The sequence below is a fragment of the Neovison vison genome, chromosome 3 (assembly GCF_020171115.1).
Source record: "Neovison vison isolate M4711 chromosome 3, ASM_NN_V1, whole genome shotgun sequence".
NCBI lineage: Eukaryota > Metazoa > Chordata > Mammalia > Carnivora > Mustelidae > Neogale > Neogale vison.
Genome location: NC_058093.1, coordinates 112,544,229 through 112,563,049, shown reverse-complemented (window position 1 = coordinate 112,563,049; position 18,821 = coordinate 112,544,229). Strand labels below are relative to the sequence as shown.

Sequence of the window (18,821 nt, the reverse complement as noted above, 5' to 3'; positions counted from 1 at the left end):
GAAAATGGTGCTGATAGACTTGTTTAACACAGAGTGGCTACAACCCTCCAGTTTTTGAAAAATGCATTATCTACGAGGTGCAATGAAGTGAAGCACAGTCAAGTGAGGTATGGCTCTGTAAGGGAAAGTTAGGGCTGGGGCTGTGATTTTAAGAAGAGCTTTAAAGGGAGGGCCTCACTGAGAAAGTGATCTTTGAATAGAGACATTAAAAAGATAAAGTGCTTGTCATTAGGATAGCTGGAACAAGAAATTCCAGGCCTCAGTTATGAACAATTCTAGTATCCACAAATTAACAAAGACAGGTCAGGTAGACAGCCCAGGAATAGTATGTGAACTTCATAAAATCATTAGGGATCCAAACTTCTACCACCCCTAGTTTGACCTTACACTTTTGATTCAGAATAGCTGCTAAAACTCTAGCTATCATATCTGAGTTCCAGGGTGACAAGACAAGGAACAGAAGGTCACACCTTCTTTTAAGGAACTTATTAAAAATGCTACAACACACTTATATTTTCATATGGCCATACCTGTCTATAAAGGAGGCAGTTAAATAGTGTTTCAGCTGAATGATGGTGTGTCCATCTATAAGTGTGAAGGTACTCGTTCTATGGATGGTGAAGTTGTGCTCTCTTGGAAAACAGTCGACACCCTCTGCCATAAGTAAAGTGCTTAGCACAGTGCCTGGCATGTCGGAAGACTCAGTAAGTGATAGTCCTCTTTTCTGTCTTCCTAACCATTCTCATTGGTTGGAAATCAAATGAAGTTTTCCATTATTTTTGGGTTCTCATACATGTATGTGCTCTTTTTCCTATGACAGCAGTTCCTCCCCTGGCCACCAGCACTGTGTCTCCATCTCTTGCATTGCTGGCTAACAACCTGTCCATGCCTACAAGTGACCTACCACCTGGTGCCTCCCCAAGGAAAAAGCCTCGAAAGCAACAGCACGTGATTTCAACAGAAGAAGGGGATATGATGGAGACGAACAGCACTGATGATGAGAAGTCCACTGCCAAGAGTCTTTTGGTGAAGGCAGAGAAACGCAAGTCTCCACCCAAGGAGTATATTGGTAATGGTCACTTGGGCTAGCTATTGTCATGTGAAGCTTTACCACTTAAGTCAGGAGTCCATCCCGGAGGCTGTTTACATAATCAGGTTTCATTTAGGGATCATTTCTTGGAGTTATACCTTGAGAATCCTTGACAATATATAATAAGTTATTTAGTATCTTCCTTTCCTTTTCTTCTGAATAGATGAAGAAGGTGTGAGGTATGTCCCAGTGCGTCCAAGACCTCCCATTACTTTGCTCCGTCACTATCGGAACCCCTGGAAGGCTGCTTACCACCACTTTCAGCGGTACAGTGATGTCCGGGTTAAAGGTTAGTTGCATGAAATTGGTTTCTCACTTGACTATAATGTAATCACAGTAGAATAGGAAGCTAGAATTATAATTTTCTAGTTTCCAAAAAACCCAAGTGACAGGATAACCTCTTTAGCCCCAGGTTGGTTGTACAAGAGCTGTACTAGATTATTATTCTTTCGACATAGTCCACTTTAATCCCAAGGATGTCTGCCCTAGGAAGTTTATTTTCCAAAAGACCTTTGGTTTAACATATGTGAAGCTCTTGAAACAGTCCAGGGCAAGCGTTTAGTAAATGATTTTGTTGTTGTTTTGCTTGAGAATTACGTATACTAATACATATGGAATATATGTATAGTATATACATACTATATGTGTAGTAATATATATAGTAAAAATAACTGACAGTACTTTGCAAATATCTACAAGTATTTCTACTGATAGGCTTTAAGCATCATTAATCTCAGATATAATCATTGCACAGAGAAGTGTAAGTTTTCAGAGAATTGGTCACGTTCCCCACTCCCTCACATGAATTCTACTTGGAAATTGCTCTAAGGGTTTCCTTGAAGCCAAAGATGATTCAGAGTTAGATGGTATGTCTAATGTCTGTGAGCAGGGGTGAGGGTTCTAACAATTTACTCTCTGAATGCAAGTACCAAGATGGGTGCAATTGCAGTAGTTCTTCCTCATGAGGTACCTTGACCTCTGAAAATAAGCTAGATTTCCAAAGGTCAAGGAGTGTTGTGCTTTGATGGAAGAAGGACATAGGCTTCACATTACAAGAATTTCATATCATAGCAGGAGAGTGTTTTAAAGTATTGCCTGGTAACATTTAAGCCTTTCTGAAAGATTGTTACCACTTTCTGGGACTCATTCTCCAAAAACTGTCTCAGTAAAGGTAGTGTGACAGCTGAAAGTATTGATACAAATAGTCTCTTGACTATTAAACTTTATTGATCTGCTTTGCCCAAGCTTTAAAATCATGTTCATATAAGTATATCAAGATGGAATAGTGAAAATCGGTCAGGTAATTTTCATGGGAAGGAAAGAAAAGAGAAAAGGAAGAACAAAAAGTGCAGGAAATAAACAGCAAATAATAATATGGCAGACTCAGCCTTACATATCAGTACATACCCTAAATAGCCTGAACATACCAGTTAAAACACCATTTGGCAGAGTGGATCAACAAAAAAGATCCAGCTCCACTCGTTCTTTTAGAAACTCACTTCAGATTCAGTGACATAAGTAGATTGATAGTAACAGGATGGAAATAATACATATATGAAGCAATAAACTAATGTGAAATGTCAAATCAGGTAGACTTCAGAGGAGAGAAAATTACTAGAGACAAAGAAGGACCATTACATACTAATAAAAAAAAATGTACAGACAACAAAAATTGAGAGCTTCAGATTATATGAAACAAGAATAGGACAGCAAAAGGAGAAATAGGCAAATGAGCAGTGGTAGTTAGAACTTCAACACCCTGCTCTCAGCAGCTAGTAAAACTACTTGACAAAAAATCAGCAAGGACTACATACTACCACATCTAACAGACCTTTATAGAACACTCCCAATAGGAGCAAAATACATACTATGTCAGGTGCCTACAAAACATAGAAAAACCATATCCTGGATCATAAAATAAGCTTCAGCAAATTTAAAAGAATTGAAATCATGCAGGGTATCTTCATTGACCAGAATGGAATCAAACTATAAACCAGTAAGAGAAAGAGAACAGAAAAATTCCTTGAGGTGGAGCCTGGGTAGCTCAGTGGGTTAAACTGCTGCCTTCGGCTCAGGTCATGATCTCAGAGTCCTGGGATCGAGCCCTGATCGGGCTCTCTGCTTAGCAGGGAGCCTGCTTCCTCCTCTCTCTCTGCCTGCCTCTCTGCCTGCTTGTGATCTCCCTCTGTCAAATAAATAAATAAAATCTTTTAAAAAAAAAAAAAGAAAGAAAGAAAAAGAAAAATTCCTTGAAAACACAAACTGCCAAAACTTAACCAGAAGCAAATAGACAATCTGGTTAGTCCCATAACCAATGAATAAATTGAACCCATAGTTTTGAAGCTTCGAAACAAATCTCTATTTTCAGATACTTTTAACTGGGAAATTCGACTAAATTTTTAAAGAGGAATCAACATCAGTTCTCTATAATCTCTTCTAAAATATAGGAGGAAGCGTTTACGTATTGATTTTATGAAGCCAGTGTTTTCCTGACACAAAAATCAGACAGAGTACAAATATAGAAAACTAATTATCAGTATTCTTCATTAATACAGATCCAAAATTTTTAACAAAATGTTAGCAAATTAAAACAGCAACATAAATAGCCATTTATACCTTGATTGAGTGGGGTTTGTGTCAGCTATCCAAGGCTGGGTCACCATTTGAAAATCAGTGACTCACCATTATTAACAAACTGTATTAATTTTCTAGGGCTGCTGTAACAGTACCACAAACTCAGTGGTCTAAAATTACAAATTTATACTCTTGGAGTTCTAGAGGCTAGATGTCCAAAATTGGTGTTTGCAGAATCGTGCTCTCTCTGAGGGCTATAGAAGAGAATCCTTCCTTGCTTCATTTTAGCTTCTGCTACTTGCCAGCAGTCGTTAGTATTATTTGGCTTGTAACTATATCATTCCAGTTTCTACCTCCATCATCACATAGCATTCTTTCCTGTGTCTCATCTCCTTCTCTACCTCTTACAAGGACATCTGTCATTCTTTTTGGGCCCTCTCTAATTCAGCATGACTACTTCTTGACTCGATTACGTCTGCAAAGGCCCTATTCCCAAATAAGGTCACCTTTATAGGTACAAGGGTTAGAACTTCAGCATGTCTTTTGAGGGGACACAGTTCAACCCCTAGCAAAAACTAAAGAAGAAAAACATAATGATATCAACTCATGCAGAAAAACTATTCGACAGAATTCAACACTTATTCGTAATCTCTCCAAAACAGAGAAGGAAGACTTCCTTAACTTGATAAAGTCTTCAACAAACCTACAAGTAACAAATATACTTAACAATGAAAGACCAAATGCTTTCTACTCTAGCCAAAAGACCAGGCTGTTGTCTGGTCTCTCTCGCACTGCTCTTACTCAGCATTAGTACTGGAAGTTCTAAACACCATGTAAGTCAAGAAAGAGACTAAAGACTGTATGGGTTGGGTGGAAATAAATAAAAAACTGTCTCTATTTGCAAATGACATCACTGTCTATGTAAAAAATCTGAAGGATTCCACCAAAAAAAACAAAAACTGGAACTAGTAAATGAGTTCAGCAAGATCACAGGATACAATGTTAGCACACAGAAATCAATTATAATTTTAGATACTTGGAATGAATTTGTGCAAAATGATACTGAAAACATAATAGCACTTGCAGTTGATCCTCCAAAAAATGACCTATTTAGGTGTAAATCTAGCAAAACATTACAGGATGTGATGAAAATGCTGATGAAAGAGATCTGAATAAATGAAGGGCCATGCAATGTTCATGGATTTGAAACTCAACATAAAGATGTAAGTTTTCCCTAGATTGATGAATAGGGTTCATACAGCTCTATCAGACTCACAGAAAGGTTTTTATAGCCATAGTAAATCTTATTCTAAACTTTATATGAAAGGTATAGAAAGTAGAATAGCTAAAATAATGTTGAAAAACAGGAAATATTTTCTGATACCAACACTTAGTTTATCTACAGTAGTTTAAATGGGCTGGTAGTTGCAGAGGGATATACATATAGGTGACTGGAATGGAATGGAAAATGCAGAAATAGACCCACACAAATATGCTCAACTGATTTTTGGCCCAATGAAAAAAAATTCAGTGGAGGAAGGAGAGTCCTATTTTCAGCAAATGGTGCTAGACATCCATAAATTTTTTAAAAAGCCAAAGACCCTAACTTAATCCTCACACTTTATAGAGAAGTTAACTGAAAATGGGTAATGGATCTAAATATGAAATGTAAAACTGTTAAACTTCAGAAGAAAACCTAGGATAAAGTCTTCAGGACCTAGGGCATGGTGAACAGTTCTAGACATGTGGACAAAAAGACTGTCCACAAAAGGAAAGGAAAATACATTGGACTTCATAAAATACTTTTTATCTCTGAAAGACCCTGTTAGGAAGATGAAAAGATAAACTATAGACTGGGAGAAAATACTATCAAACCACATATCTCATAAAGGGCTTATATATAGAAAATACATATTAGGAACTTTCAACACTTAATAGTAAATATAAATAATAATCCAATTAGAAAATGGACAAAGACATGAAGAGACATTTCACCAAAGAGGGTACCTTAGATGGCACGCACAGTTGTTCAAGGGAATAGAAATTTCCAGTCCTTAAATGTGGTCTGCACATAGAGACTTTCTTAACAAAGTTTAATTTGGTGGGTGAAAGAGTAACTTTATAATGGATATGCCTGAATCTCACCACCTCAGCCAGGTGCTCAAGGTCAATATGAATAGTAACAAGTTGTGTTAATAGTATACCATCCTGTTCAAACTTAAGTGACTATCAATATACACTGCTATATGTGTAAGATGTTATATATATAAATTTGATAATAACTACAAATCAAGAACTGGTAATAGATATAAAGAGAAAGCAGTCGAAGCATATCACTAAAGAAAACCACTGAACTGTGAGAGAAAAGAGCAAGGAAGAAAGGAACAGAAAAAAAACACAAAATCAAACATAAGTCAAGTAACAAGGGGTACCTGGGTGGCTCAGTCAATTGAGCATCAGTCTCTTGATTTTGACTCGGTTCATGATGTCAGGGTTGTGAGATCAAGCATTAGCGTGGAGCCTTTGTGAGATTCTCCCTCTTTCTCTGCCCTTTTTCTCCCCCCGCCCTCGTGTGTCTGCTTTTGCTCTCTGAGAGGAAAAGGTAACAAAATGGCAGATGGATACCTATCAGTAATTACTTTGAATGTAAATGGACTAAAACTTTCCAATCAAAAGACATAGGATAATAGAATAGATTAAAAAACAAGACCTATCTGTATGCTGCCTACAGGAGACTCATTTCAAACCTAAAGACACATGTAGATGGAAGGCAAAGGGATGGAAAGGCATTTATCATGGAAGTGGAAGTGAAAAGAAAACCAAAATAGTAAAAATACTTATATCAGACAAAATAGACTTTAAAACTGTAAGAAGAAAAAAAAACTGTAAGAAGAGACAAAGAAAGACACTAATCATAAAGGAAGCAATCCAACAAGAAGATAAAACAATTGTTAATACTTATGCACCCTACATGGGAGCATGCAAATACATAAAGCAGCTAATAACAAACGTAAAAGAAATAGTTGGGAGCCTGGGTGGGTCAGTTGGTTGGGCGACTGCCTTCAGCTCAGGTCGTGATCCTGGAGTACCAGGATCAAGTACAACATTGGGCTCCCTACTCGGTGGGGAGTATGCTTCTCCCTCTGACCCTTTCCCCTGTCATGCTCGCTCTCTCTCTCTCTCTCTCTCTCTCTCAAGTAAATAAATAAAATCTTTTAAAAAAATAGTCAATAGTAATACAATAATAATAGGGGACTTTAACACCCCACTTATATCAATGATAAATCATCCAAACAGAAAGTCAACCAAGAAAACAGTGGCTTTGAATGACACAGTGGACCAGATGTATCTAATGGATATATTCAGAACATCCCATCCCAAAATAGTAGAATACACATTCTTTTCAAGCACACATGGAACATTCTCCAGAATATATCACATGTCAGGTCACAAAGCAAGTCTCAACAAATTTTAAAAAATCAAAGTCATACCATGCATCTTTTCTAACCATAGCACTGTGGCTAGATATCAACCACAAGAAAAAATCTGGAAAAAACAGATATATGGACATTAAATAACATGCTACTAAACAATGAATGGGTCAACCAAGAAATGAAAGAGGAAATAAAAAAATGTATGGAGACAAATGAAAATGAAAACACAGTGATCTAAATCTTTGGGAAGCCTATAACAATACCAGCCAACCTCATCAAGAAGCAAGAAAAATCTCAAATAACCTAACCTTAAATCTGAAGGAGCTAGGAAAAGAAGAACAAACCCCAAACTAGTACAAGGAAGGAAATAAAGATTAGAGCAGAAATAATGAGATAGAAACTTTAAAAACAATAGAACAGATCTATAAAACCAGGAATTTGTTCTTTGGAAACATCAACAAAATTAATAAACCTTTAGCTAGACTTATCAAAAGAAAAAGATTCAAACAAATGAAACGGGAGAACAACTGACACTACAGAAGTACAAAGGAATATAAGAGAATATTATGAAAAATATGCCAATAAATTGTTTGATCTGGACAAAATGGATAAATTCCTAGAAACCTATAACTTTTCAATACTGAATTAGGAAAAAAATAGAAAATTTGAACAGACCAATTACCAGCAGTGAAATTGAATCAGTAATCAGAAAACTTCCATCAAATAAGTCCAGGAGCAGACAGCTCCACAGGTGAATTCTGCCAAACATTTAAAGAGTTAGTACCAATTCTTTTCAAACTATTCCAAAAAACTGAAGAGGAAGGAAAGCTTCCAAGTTCATTCTGAGACCAGCATTACCCTGATACTGAAACCAGATAGAGACATCACAAAAAAAGAGAATTACAGGCCAGTATCTCTGATGAACATTAAGGCAAAAATCCTTGACAAAATATTAGCACTGAATCTAACAATATGTTTAAAAAATCATTTGCCACAATTAAATGGGATTTATTCCTGGGATACAAGGGTGGATCATTACTCACATGTTGATTGATTAATCAGCATGGTACATCGCATCAACAAGAGAAAGGAAAAAAGCCATATGATCATTTCAGTAGGTGCAGAAAAAGCATTTGACAAAGTACAACATCCATTCGTGACTTAAAAAAATAGGCTTGCAGGAAACATATCTCAGCATATTTAAGGCCGTATCTCAAAAATCCACAGCTAACATCATATCTCAGTTTTAAAAAACAGCTTTTCAGCAAAGATCAGAAACAAGACAAGGATGTCCACTTTCACCACTTTTATTCAACATAGTACTGGAAGTCCTAGCCACAGCAGTCAGACATGAAAAAGAAATAAAATGCATCCAAATTGGGAAGGAAGAGGGAAAACTTTTACTATTTATAAATGATACAATACTATATATAGAAAACCTGAAAGAATCCACCAAAAAACTACTAGAACTCGTAAATGAATTCATTGAGGTTGCAGGATACAAAATCAATATACAGAAATCTGTTGTGTTTCTATATACTGTCAAATAGCAGGAGAAATTAAGAAAATGGTCCCCTTTACAAGTACCCCAGAAATAATAAGATGCCTAGGAATAAACTTAACCAAGGAAATGAAAGACCTACTCTGAAAACTATAAAACACTGATGAAAGAAATTGAATATGTCACAAATGGAAAGATACATGCTTATGGATTGGAAGAACAAATACTGCTAAAATGTCATTACTGCCCAGGGCAATCTACAGATGTCATACAGTCCCTATCAAAATGCCAATGGCATTTTTCATAGAACTAGAATAAATAATCCTAAAATGTGTATGGAAACACAAATGACCCTTAATAGCCAATGCAGTCCTGAAGAAGAAAAACAAAACTAGAGGTGTTAACAATTCCAAATTCTAAGATACAGTACAAAACTGTAGTAATCAAAACAGTATTTTACTGGCATAAAAACAGACATAGGTTAATGGAACAGACTAAAGAACCTAGACATAAACTCACAATTATATGGCCAATTAATCTTTGACAAAAGGAGGCAAGAATATGCAATGCGAAAAAGTCCTTTCAACAAATGGTATTGGGGAAAACTGGACAGCAACAGGCAAAAGGATGAACTGGACCACCTTCTTACACCATACACAAAAGTAAGCTCAAAATGGATTAAGGACCTAAGTGTGAGACCTGAAACCATAAAAATCCCAGAGAATAGACAGTAATTTCTCTGACATCAGGCATAGCAACATTTTTTAAATAGGTCTCCGAAGGCAAGGGAAACAAAAGCAAAAATAAACTATTCTGACTTCATCAATTAAAAAAAACTTCTGCACAGCAAAGGAAACAATCAACAAAACTAAGACAGCCTACTGATTGGTAGAAGATAATTTGCAAATGACCTGTCTGATAAAGGGTTAGTATCCAAAATACATAAAGAACTTCTATAACTTGGGCACCTGTGTGGCTCATTTGGTTAAGTGTCTGCCTTCAGCTCAGGTCATAATCCCAGGGTCCTAGGATCAAGCCCTACACTGGGCTCTGCTCAGCAGGGAATCTGCTTCTCCCTCCCCCTACTGCTCTGCCTGACTGTGCTCTCTTTCTGTCAAATAAGTAAATAAAATCTTAAAAAAAAAAAAAAACAAAAAACCACAACTCAACACCAGAAAACCCCAAATAATTGAAATTAAAAATGGCCAGAAGACATTAAGAGGCATTTCTCCAAAGAAGACATCCAGATGGCCAAAAGACACAGGAAAAGATGCTCAGCATCAGTCATCATCAGGGAAACACAAATCAAAACCACAATGAGATACCACCTCACACCTGTCAGAATGGCTGAAATCAAAAACAAAAGAAACAAGTGTTGGCAAGGATGTAGAGAAAAAGGAACGCTGATACACTTGATAGAAATGCAAACCGGTGCAGCTGTTGTGAAAAACAATATGGAGGCTCCTTAAAAAATTAAAAATGGAATTACCACATGATCTAGTAATTCCACTACTGGGCATTTACCCAAAGAATTTGAAAACACTGGTTTGAGGAGATATGTGCACCCCTGTGTTTATTGCAGTATTATTTACAATAGCCAAGCTATGGAAGCAACCCAAGTGTCCATTGAGAAATGAATGGATAAAAAAGATGTGATATATATACAAAAGGGAATATTCCTCAGCCATAAAAATGAATGAAATCTTGCCATTTGCAACAACCTGGACAGATCTAGAGAGTATATAATGCTAAGTGAAATAATTCAGAAAATGACAAATTCCATATGATTTCACTCATGGGAATTTAAAAAACAAAGAAAAAAGGGGGACAGACCAAGAAATAGAGAACAAACTGATGGTTACCAGAGGGGAGATAGTTAGGGGCCAGAGGTGAAATAGATGAACAGAATTAAGAGTACACTTACTGTGATCAGCATTGAGTGATGTACAGAGTTGTTGAATCACTGTACCATACACCTGAAAGTGGTGTATAACGCTGTATGTTAATTATACTGGAATTTTTTTTTAAATAGTATATACCCATCCATGTTCTGTGATTGCATTGGCACTTGCCCAACTCTTGTGTCTCTTCTCATAACTACATTCTAATCTTGAGAGAGGTATCAGACATCCAAATAGAAGGGCACCCTGCGAAATTATTTGACCGGTAGTCTTCAAAACTGCCTAGGCCATTAGAAGCAAGGACTAGCTGAGAAACCATCAAGCCAAAAGTTGTCTAAGGAGGCATAACAAGTAAAATGTACTGCTGTATTTTCACTGGGTCCTGAACCATAAAATTTATTTTTTTTAATATTAAACATCATTAGCCATTAAAGAAATTAAAATTGAGATGTCACTACACACCTATGAAAACAGTTGAAACAAAAAATACTAATAATGCTAAATGCTGATGAGGATGCAGAGAAACTAGATTTTGTGTACATTTCTTTAAGCACTTGGACCTGTAGTCACACTGCCTTCTGGCGTCCCTTGTTTCTCCTTAAAAGTCAATTGTTGATTCTGTGAGGTCGTTGCATTTCTCATACTTGGAGATCCTGGAGTTTCTTGATATCTGGGTTATTGTTTTACAATAAATTGGGGACATTTCAGCCATTTTTTTTCTTTGAATATTTCTTCTTTCCCTCTTCTGGTACTCCCATTACCCATGTGTGGAGGCTTTTAAAAATGTCTCTCATTTCTCTGAGGCCCTGCTTATTTTTTTCATTCCTTTTCCTGTGTTCTTCAGCTTGACTAATTCCCTTTACCAGTTTCCATCTACTATTGTGTTCCTCTAAGTGAATTTTTTTTAAAGTATTTATTGTACTTTTTAATCCAAGAATTTCCATTTTGGTCTTTTTATAATTTCTACCTCTTTATTGATTTCTCTGCTTCAATTTGACAGGATCATCATACCCTCCATCGTCACTCCTACATCCCTTCCATTCAATGAATTTATTTATAAAAGCTGCTGTGAAATCTTTTTCTGGTAAATTTGACATCTGGTCTCTCTTATAAGCAGTTTCGTTTGCCTGCTTTCTTCCCCCAAGTATGGGTCACACTTTATTATTTTTTTGCATGCCTCATAATTTTTTGTTGGAAACTAGATATTCTAGGTAACTCTGGATACTGGTCTCTCCTCACCCAACACCAGGCTTGTTATTGTTACTTGCTTGTTCATTTGTGTAGTGACTGGTTAGATTATTTTAGTGAAGTCACATCACCTCCACCACCAGGTGTGTTGAGCCTTCGATGTTGCTCCTCGAGGAAGTATAGCTTCAGGTACGCCGGTAGTCATCCTGGGATGACTGTGGCACTGGTAGAGCTCTCGCCCACTCTTTCCCTAACCACACCTAGCTGATCAGCCCCACTAACTGCGTGTTATTTGCTCTACCAGAAAATAGTACTGGGTTGGGGCACCTGGGTGGTTCAGTGGATTAAAGCCTCTGCCTTCGGCTCAGGTCATGACCCAGGGTTCTGGGATTGAGCCCCACATCGGGCTCTCTGCTCAGCAGGGAGCCTGCTTCCTCCCCTCTCTCTGCCTGCTTCTCTGCCTACTTGTGATCTCTGTCTGTCAAATAAATAAATAAAATCTTTAAAAAAAAAAAAAAAAAGAAAGAAAGAAAATAGTACTGAATGTACTCTGGGACGCAAATTACATTCCCCTGCAAACTATTCCAGTCAAATCATAGCTCCTTTCAGAGTAGTTACTAAGGTTAGTGTGTGCTATTTGTTCTGCCCCCAAGAGGACTTCTCTCAGTCATCTTATTCTTTGTTCTCTCCTACAAACTAGTCAGCCCACAGTCTAGGCTGTGTCTTCCTTTGACATACAAATCTCCCAGTTGCCTTTCATTACAATCTCCACTACTCTTAGGAGCACCTTTAGGTTTCACCTTCATAGTCTGTGGCAAATGGAGTCAGTTCCTTTAGGATAAGATTAGAAGCTATCTATTGTGTGGGCTGTTTCTCCCCCAGACAGAATCTCTGAGCTAGGCCTCTGGAGGTGGGGTAAAGACGATGGCAACTTTCTCTCCAAATCACACCTCACTCTAGGAGGTGAGCAACAAGTAGCGGAGAAGAGGAATGAACAGCCTGGGATCCTCTTGGCTCACCTCTTCTAGGATGAAATCACCACTTCACAAAACAGGAGAAGGGCTCCCAGGGCCCAGTGTTCTCAGCACACTTTGCCCTAAGGTACAGTCTCTATTCTAGACTAGGAACTGAACAGAAGAAGGCCCCTGCATCTCAGTTGTACTCACCTAGGATTTAGCCTGAGCAGCAGGGAGCGGGGAGCAGGATGGGCAATGCTGATGACCTGCTCCTCATGGAAGATAGCCTTCCACCTGGCAGCTGGAGGAGAGGGAACCCCATGTTCTGGGCTGCAGCAGTCTGCGTGGAGATCTACCTCACTCAGCTGGGAGAAGAAAAAGGGAATGGTCTTGGTTCAGATAACATGGACTCACTGTTCTTACCACAGATTTACTTGAATAGATATTGCATGAGTAGATTTCCTGTTTTCCCTTAGGAGCCTTTCCATGGGTCTAAACTGTTCTTTTTAAAATTTTCACCAGTTTCCCTAGAGAGCAGGTTAGCAGAGCACTGTCATACCACAGGTCAGTTGTCTCTCATACTTTGCTGAGCTGGCTGCTCTGGAAAACAGTTTGGCAGTTTCATAAAAACTAGAACGTACACTTAGCATATGACCTAACAGTTACACTCCGGGGCATTTATCCCAGAAAAATCAAAACCTGTGTCCCCACAAATATTGCTATGAACACAGCTGTTCATAGCAACTTTTTTTGGAATAGACAGAATCTCGAACCTATCTTGTATATCTTTTGTGGAGAAATATCTGTTTAGGGGTGCCTGGGTGGCTCAGTCATTAAGCGTCTGCCTTCAGTTCAGGTCATGATCCCAGGGTCCTGGTCCATTGAGCCCCACATTGGTCTCCCCACTCTGCGGGAAGCCTGCTTCTCCTCCCACTCCCCCTGCTTGTGTTCTTTCTTCCGTTGCCTCTCTCTCTGTGTGTCAAATAAATAAGTAAATAAGATCTTATTTTAAAAAAAAAATGTGGGGGCGCCTGGGTGGCTCAGTGGGTTAAAGCCTCTGCCTTCGGCTCAGGTCATGATCCCAGGGTCCTGGGATCAAGCCCCGCATCAGGGCTCTCTGCTCAGCAGGGAGCCTGCTTCCTCCTCTCTCTCTCTCTGCCTGCCTCTCTGCCTACTTGTAATCTCTACCTGTCAAATAAATAAATAAAATCTTTTTTTAAAAATGTGTATATATATATATATGTGTGTATGTATGTATCTTCAGATGCTTTGCCCTTTTAATTGGTTTCTTTTTATTATTGAGCTATAGGAATTTTTCATATGTTCTACGTATAAGTCTCTTATGAGATATATCCTTGTACCATCTTTGCAACTTCCTCTGAATCTATAATTAGTTCAAACTAGAGTTTTTTCAAATGTTGAAAATGAAGTACAGACGTACATCTGAAACTGGTGAAATCTGAATAGTCAGACTGCGTCATCATCACGGTTGTGGTATCATACTATAGTTTTACAAGATGCTGCCATTGGGGGAGATCAGGTAAAGAGAACTTAGGATCTCTGTGTTCTTTTCTACAACTAACTGCATGTGAATCTCCAGTTACCTTAAAAGTTTAAAAAATTATTTAAGTTATATACACGCTAATATTTGCCTACTAGATAGGGGATTGTTTTTTTAACGGATGAACTTCTTAGAGCAGTTTTTGTTTCACAATAAAATTGAATAGAAGGTTCAGGGATTTCCCATGTACCCTGAGTCCTCACTCATGACAGCCTCCCCCACAGTCAACACCCCACCACAGTGGTGCATTTGGTACATTTGATGAACCTACACTAACAACATCATTGTCACCCAAAGTTCATCACTTACATTAGCACTCAGTCTTGGTGTTCTGCCTTCTGTGGGCTTCACAAATACAAAGGTAGTCTTTTCAAGAATAAATTTTTAAAGAAAGTAAAATTTTAAGAATATTTTAAGTAACTTTTAATTATTTTAAATTTTTAATTAATATATAAATACATTTTTTTAAGATTTATTTATTAAACAGAGAGAGATGGAGAAGCAGGCTCCCCGAGGAGCAAGGATCCCAACATGGGGCTCCATCCCAGGACTCTGGGATCATGACCTGAGCCGAGGGCAAACCCTTAACCGACTGAGCCACCCAGGCGCCCCTATAAATACATTTTAAGTTGTGGTTAAACAGTAGTTAAAACTTCATGTACACAGCTCAACTCACCTTTGTCAAGTATCTCTCAATCCTACTTGACCTCTCCCCATCCAATGATACGTTTCATATTTATTTTACTATAGTTCTAGTTACTGGACTTTTCTATCCGAATGTGAAAATGCTATTCAAATTTGATTCATTTTTCCATGATCCAGATAATACCAGAAAGCTTCTAAAATTTCATCCCCAATTCTCCACATGCTTGCAAGCATCACTCATGAGCAGGGCTTGAGGCCACCAGAGACCATTTCCCTTCCTTTAAGAGATTAGGATATTAATTTGCTCTCTTTCAAACTCACTAGATTAGCACAATATGTCTTTACAGCATTCTTTGGGAGTGAACAAAAGAAGAAACTTTGGGGCGCCTGGGTGGCTTAGTTGGTTGAGCAACTGGCTTCAGCTCCGGTCATGATCTTGGAGTCCTGGGATTGAGTCCTGCATTGGGCTCTCTGCTCGGGCGGGGATCCTGCTTCTCCCTCTGATCTCTCCCCTCTCCTGCTCTTTCTCTCCCTTTCTTGCTTGCTCTCTCTCAAATAAATAAGTAAAATCTTTTTAAAAAAAAAAGAAAGAAAAGAAAAAAGAAACTTATTCATGTAAACATATTTAAGTAAAGAAATTCTTGATGAAATGCATCGGTAACTTGAAACCACATTATTTTAGTTTTATAAAAATTGAAATATACTTTTCTTTTTAAATGGTTCCAGAAGAGAAGAAAGCTATGCTGCAGGAAATAGCTAACCAGAAAGGGGTATCCTGTCGTGCTCAAGGCTGGAAAGTTCACCTCTGTGCTGCTCAATTGCTACAGCTGGTGGGTAGAATTCTAGTAGTTGTTATGTACTGTTGCAGAGGGGAACAGATGCTGGAGGCATTTGCGTTCATAGAGTATTTCCTTTTGAGTAATTCTGAAGCATTCCCAATTAACAAGGGTCATGCAGAATTTTTATGTGTAACATATAATAATTACTGTATCTATCTCAGAGATACAGTTCAAACATATCTTATTCTGGTACCCAGAACCAAAATATATTGAACAACTGTGGTGTAAGACCTACAGTTAAGGTTCCATATTTTATGTTACTGTGAATCTAAAACAGTCTCAAATGGCCTAACTATAAGCCCTTGCTCCCCACCATGCTCCTTATCACAGGGACCAGGCTCCACTCCCACTTCTTCCTGATGAGTGGGCTTTAGTTCCCTGCCAGTTTGCAATATTGTTCAGATAAGCTGTCACATCCCCATGGTAACCAGGGAACACCTCTCCCTCTCGATACTACAAAGCCTGCCTCCTACAGCCCCTGCTTGTTCACTCTGTTCCTGAGTGCAGCCCCTGCGTGGCCCTGCGTGGTGTGTGGTGTCTTCCTCCCCTGGGCTGTGAGTATATTGACTAGTAAACTGCTGTTGATCTCATGTGTCCAGTGTTGGTGGGTGTTACTTGTCCGTTTCCATAACCCTGGGGTGGGAATTCTTCCTTCACCAAGGAGGTGAAGGGGGGAGGCAATCAAAACAACAACCTCATGAAGTTTTTCCATCTTTGGAGTAGCTGTGATCTGAAGAACATTGTCTATTATGACTATCTTTAAGGGAAAAAAAAAAATGCCATGGCTACTTTTTGTAATTTAGAAAAGCATGTTTCTATGAAACCTTTAGACTGTTTTTTAGAGCAGTTGTGAATTCAGGGAAGGTTTTTTTGGGGGGGGTATTTAAAAGTTATCCTTGAAGATGGGCCCTAAATTATGACAGATTGTTAATCATTGCTGATCAGTTTCCCTTGCTGTACATTAGTGCCCTAGTCCTTGGGAGAAAGGATTCTATCACCCAAACAGCTCTCATCCCAGTTTACAGAAGTGATTCAAGGTGGGTGCATTTGCCTGAGGTTACCAAGGAAAAATATCTCTGAGGCCATGATGCCCTTCCTCTTGTGTGTTGCAGACGAATCTAGAACATGATGTTTATGAAAGACTCACCAACCTGCAGGAAGGGATTATCCCAAAGAAAAAAGCGGCAACTGATGATGATCTACACCGAATAAATGAACTGATACAGGTTTGGCATAGCCCTTTCTCTCTGATCATCCAGTTTGTGGTGTTGTCACTACACTATCTTACTTCTCCCATTTCCCTCCCTCTTTCATTAATATTAGTAAAAACCTACTATTTAGGATGCCTGGGTGGCTCAGTTGGTTGAGCATCCAGTTCTTTGTTTCAATTCAAGTCACGATCTCAGGGGTCATGGAATTGAGCCTCATGTTGGGCTTGTGCACCACAGGGAGTCTGCTTAAGACTGTCTCTTTCCCCCTCTGCTCCCCCTACCACCACCACCACTGCCCCCACCAACTCGCAGCACATGCTCACTCTCTTTAAAATAAATTAATAGGGTGCCTGGGTGGCTCAGTGGGTTAAGCCTCTGTCTTTGGCTCGGGTCGTGATCTCAGGGTCCTGGGATCAAGGCCCGTGTCTGGCTTTCTGCTCGGCGGGGATCCTGCGTCCTCTCTCTCTCTGCCTGCCTCTCTGCCTACTTGTGATCTGTCTGTCAAATAAGTGAAAAAAAAAAAAAAATCTTTTAAAAAATAAATAAATAAATAAAATTAATAAATCTTAAAAATAAAAGAAGAACCTATTTACTTTAGCCTGCATTACCAAGAAAGATTAAAACATTTTTTTTCTGTGTTGAAGCCTCACAGTGGCCTCAAGCCATAGGTGAAAGGTTACTTGAAAACCTGGTGGTCTCCTCTTTACTGATTGGTGACAATGTCTTCTGTTGCAGGGAAATATGCAACGGTGTAAACTTGTGATGGACCAGATCAGTGAGGCCAGAGACTCCATGCTTAAAGTTTTAGATCATAAAGACCGTGTTCTGAAGCTTCTAAATAAGAATGGGACTGTCAAGAAGGTGTCAAAATTGAAGCGAAAGGAAAAAGTCTAGACTCGGAAGAATCAGGACTTTGGAAACAGAATTTATGAAGAATGATGGTGGGGGTGGGGGGAGGGTTTTGGTTATTTTCAAAGTGGAACATTGAAATAAAGGAAGTGTTCCTTAATTCACACAAGAAAGCAGAGGGGACCCATGGTACCCAGTGGCACCAACGGATCAGAGCTATTCTGACACAGTGAACTCCATTCTCTCTTTCAGGTGTATCCCTCTTAAACTCGCTGTGTCATAAATGACTCCTGATGCATCAGTGTCTGCCAGTTAGAATCAGTGACACGAATGAATGGCTAGCAGTTTTCAGCCTTCTGGTTTATAAACTGTATTTATCTGATGGATTCCTGCAGGACCTATACTGAGCCTGGACTGAAAGTGTCCACTTGGACCATCTGTTATCTCTCTACACTGAAAATCAAACCTCTTCCCCTCATCCTAGCCAGTTCTTACTTAGACCTTCAAATGCCTGAGCTGGCCTTTTACAGCAGTGCCATGGCACCGAGAGACTTGCCACATCTCACACTCTAAAGGGTTTGAACTATTAATTCTTGTCATTTTTTTTTTAAAGAACCATTTCAAAGTGAAATTGTATATTGTCTGTCCCACGTGTGTCAGAGTTGGGTTTTTGTGGAGGTTCAGAGCAGGCAACATCTGAAGTTGCTCTGAGATCCTTGTTCTGAAGTACGTTCTCGGTTATTTGTACTTCTGTAGCTGGTGTGATGCTGTTAATTGTATGTACCGCACATCTCCAGATGTTAATAAAGGACTCAAAGAGGTTTTTGTACACGAGCAGTTTGCATCTTTTTATAAAGTGAATCAGTGCCATGATGATCACCACATGAGTGTGTCCTACTATGATTTCTTTTTTTATTTATTTAATTTTTATTTATTTATTTATTTGACAGAGAGAAATCACAAGTAGATGGAGAGGCAGGCAGAGAGAGAGAGGGAAGCAGGCTCCCTACTGAGCACAGAGCCCGAAGCGGGACTCGATCCCAGGACCCTGAGATCATGACCTGAGCCGAAG

At 38.8% G+C, this 18,821-nt stretch overlaps 1 protein-coding gene and 1 long non-coding RNA gene across 4 annotated transcripts in view; one reads left to right on the top strand and one right to left on the bottom strand.

The window, feature by feature from the left end:
- The window catches only part of LOC122902773, a 39,978-nt gene extending 27,109 nt beyond the window's left edge, over positions 1 to 12,869 (bottom strand). Inside the window, exons 1-2 of the long non-coding RNA XR_006383863.1 lie at positions 12,855 to 12,869; positions 10,524 to 10,575 (exon numbers count right to left, since the gene is read on the bottom strand). This is a non-coding gene — a long non-coding RNA (uncharacterized LOC122902773). The remainder of the gene's footprint in view (positions 1 to 10,523; positions 10,576 to 12,854) is intronic.
- SAP130 (Sin3A associated protein 130) overlaps positions 1 to 18,578 on the top strand; it is an 81,201-nt gene extending 62,623 nt beyond the window's left edge. For 2 of the 3 annotated variants that reach the window (XM_044242726.1, XM_044242725.1), the window contains exons 17-21: positions 821 to 1,069; positions 1,254 to 1,379; positions 15,577 to 15,680; positions 16,802 to 16,915; positions 17,636 to 18,578. In XM_044242726.1, coding sequence (XP_044098661.1) covers positions 821 to 1,069; positions 1,254 to 1,379; positions 15,577 to 15,680; positions 16,802 to 16,915; positions 17,636 to 17,794 — 752 coding nt within the window. In that variant the 3' untranslated portion in view covers positions 17,795 to 18,578. The remainder of the gene's footprint in view (positions 1 to 820; positions 1,070 to 1,253; positions 1,380 to 15,576; positions 15,681 to 16,801; positions 16,916 to 17,635) is intronic. The other variant, XM_044242727.1, reaches the window with a different exon arrangement.
- The last annotated feature ends 243 nt before the right edge of the window (positions 18,579 to 18,821 follow it).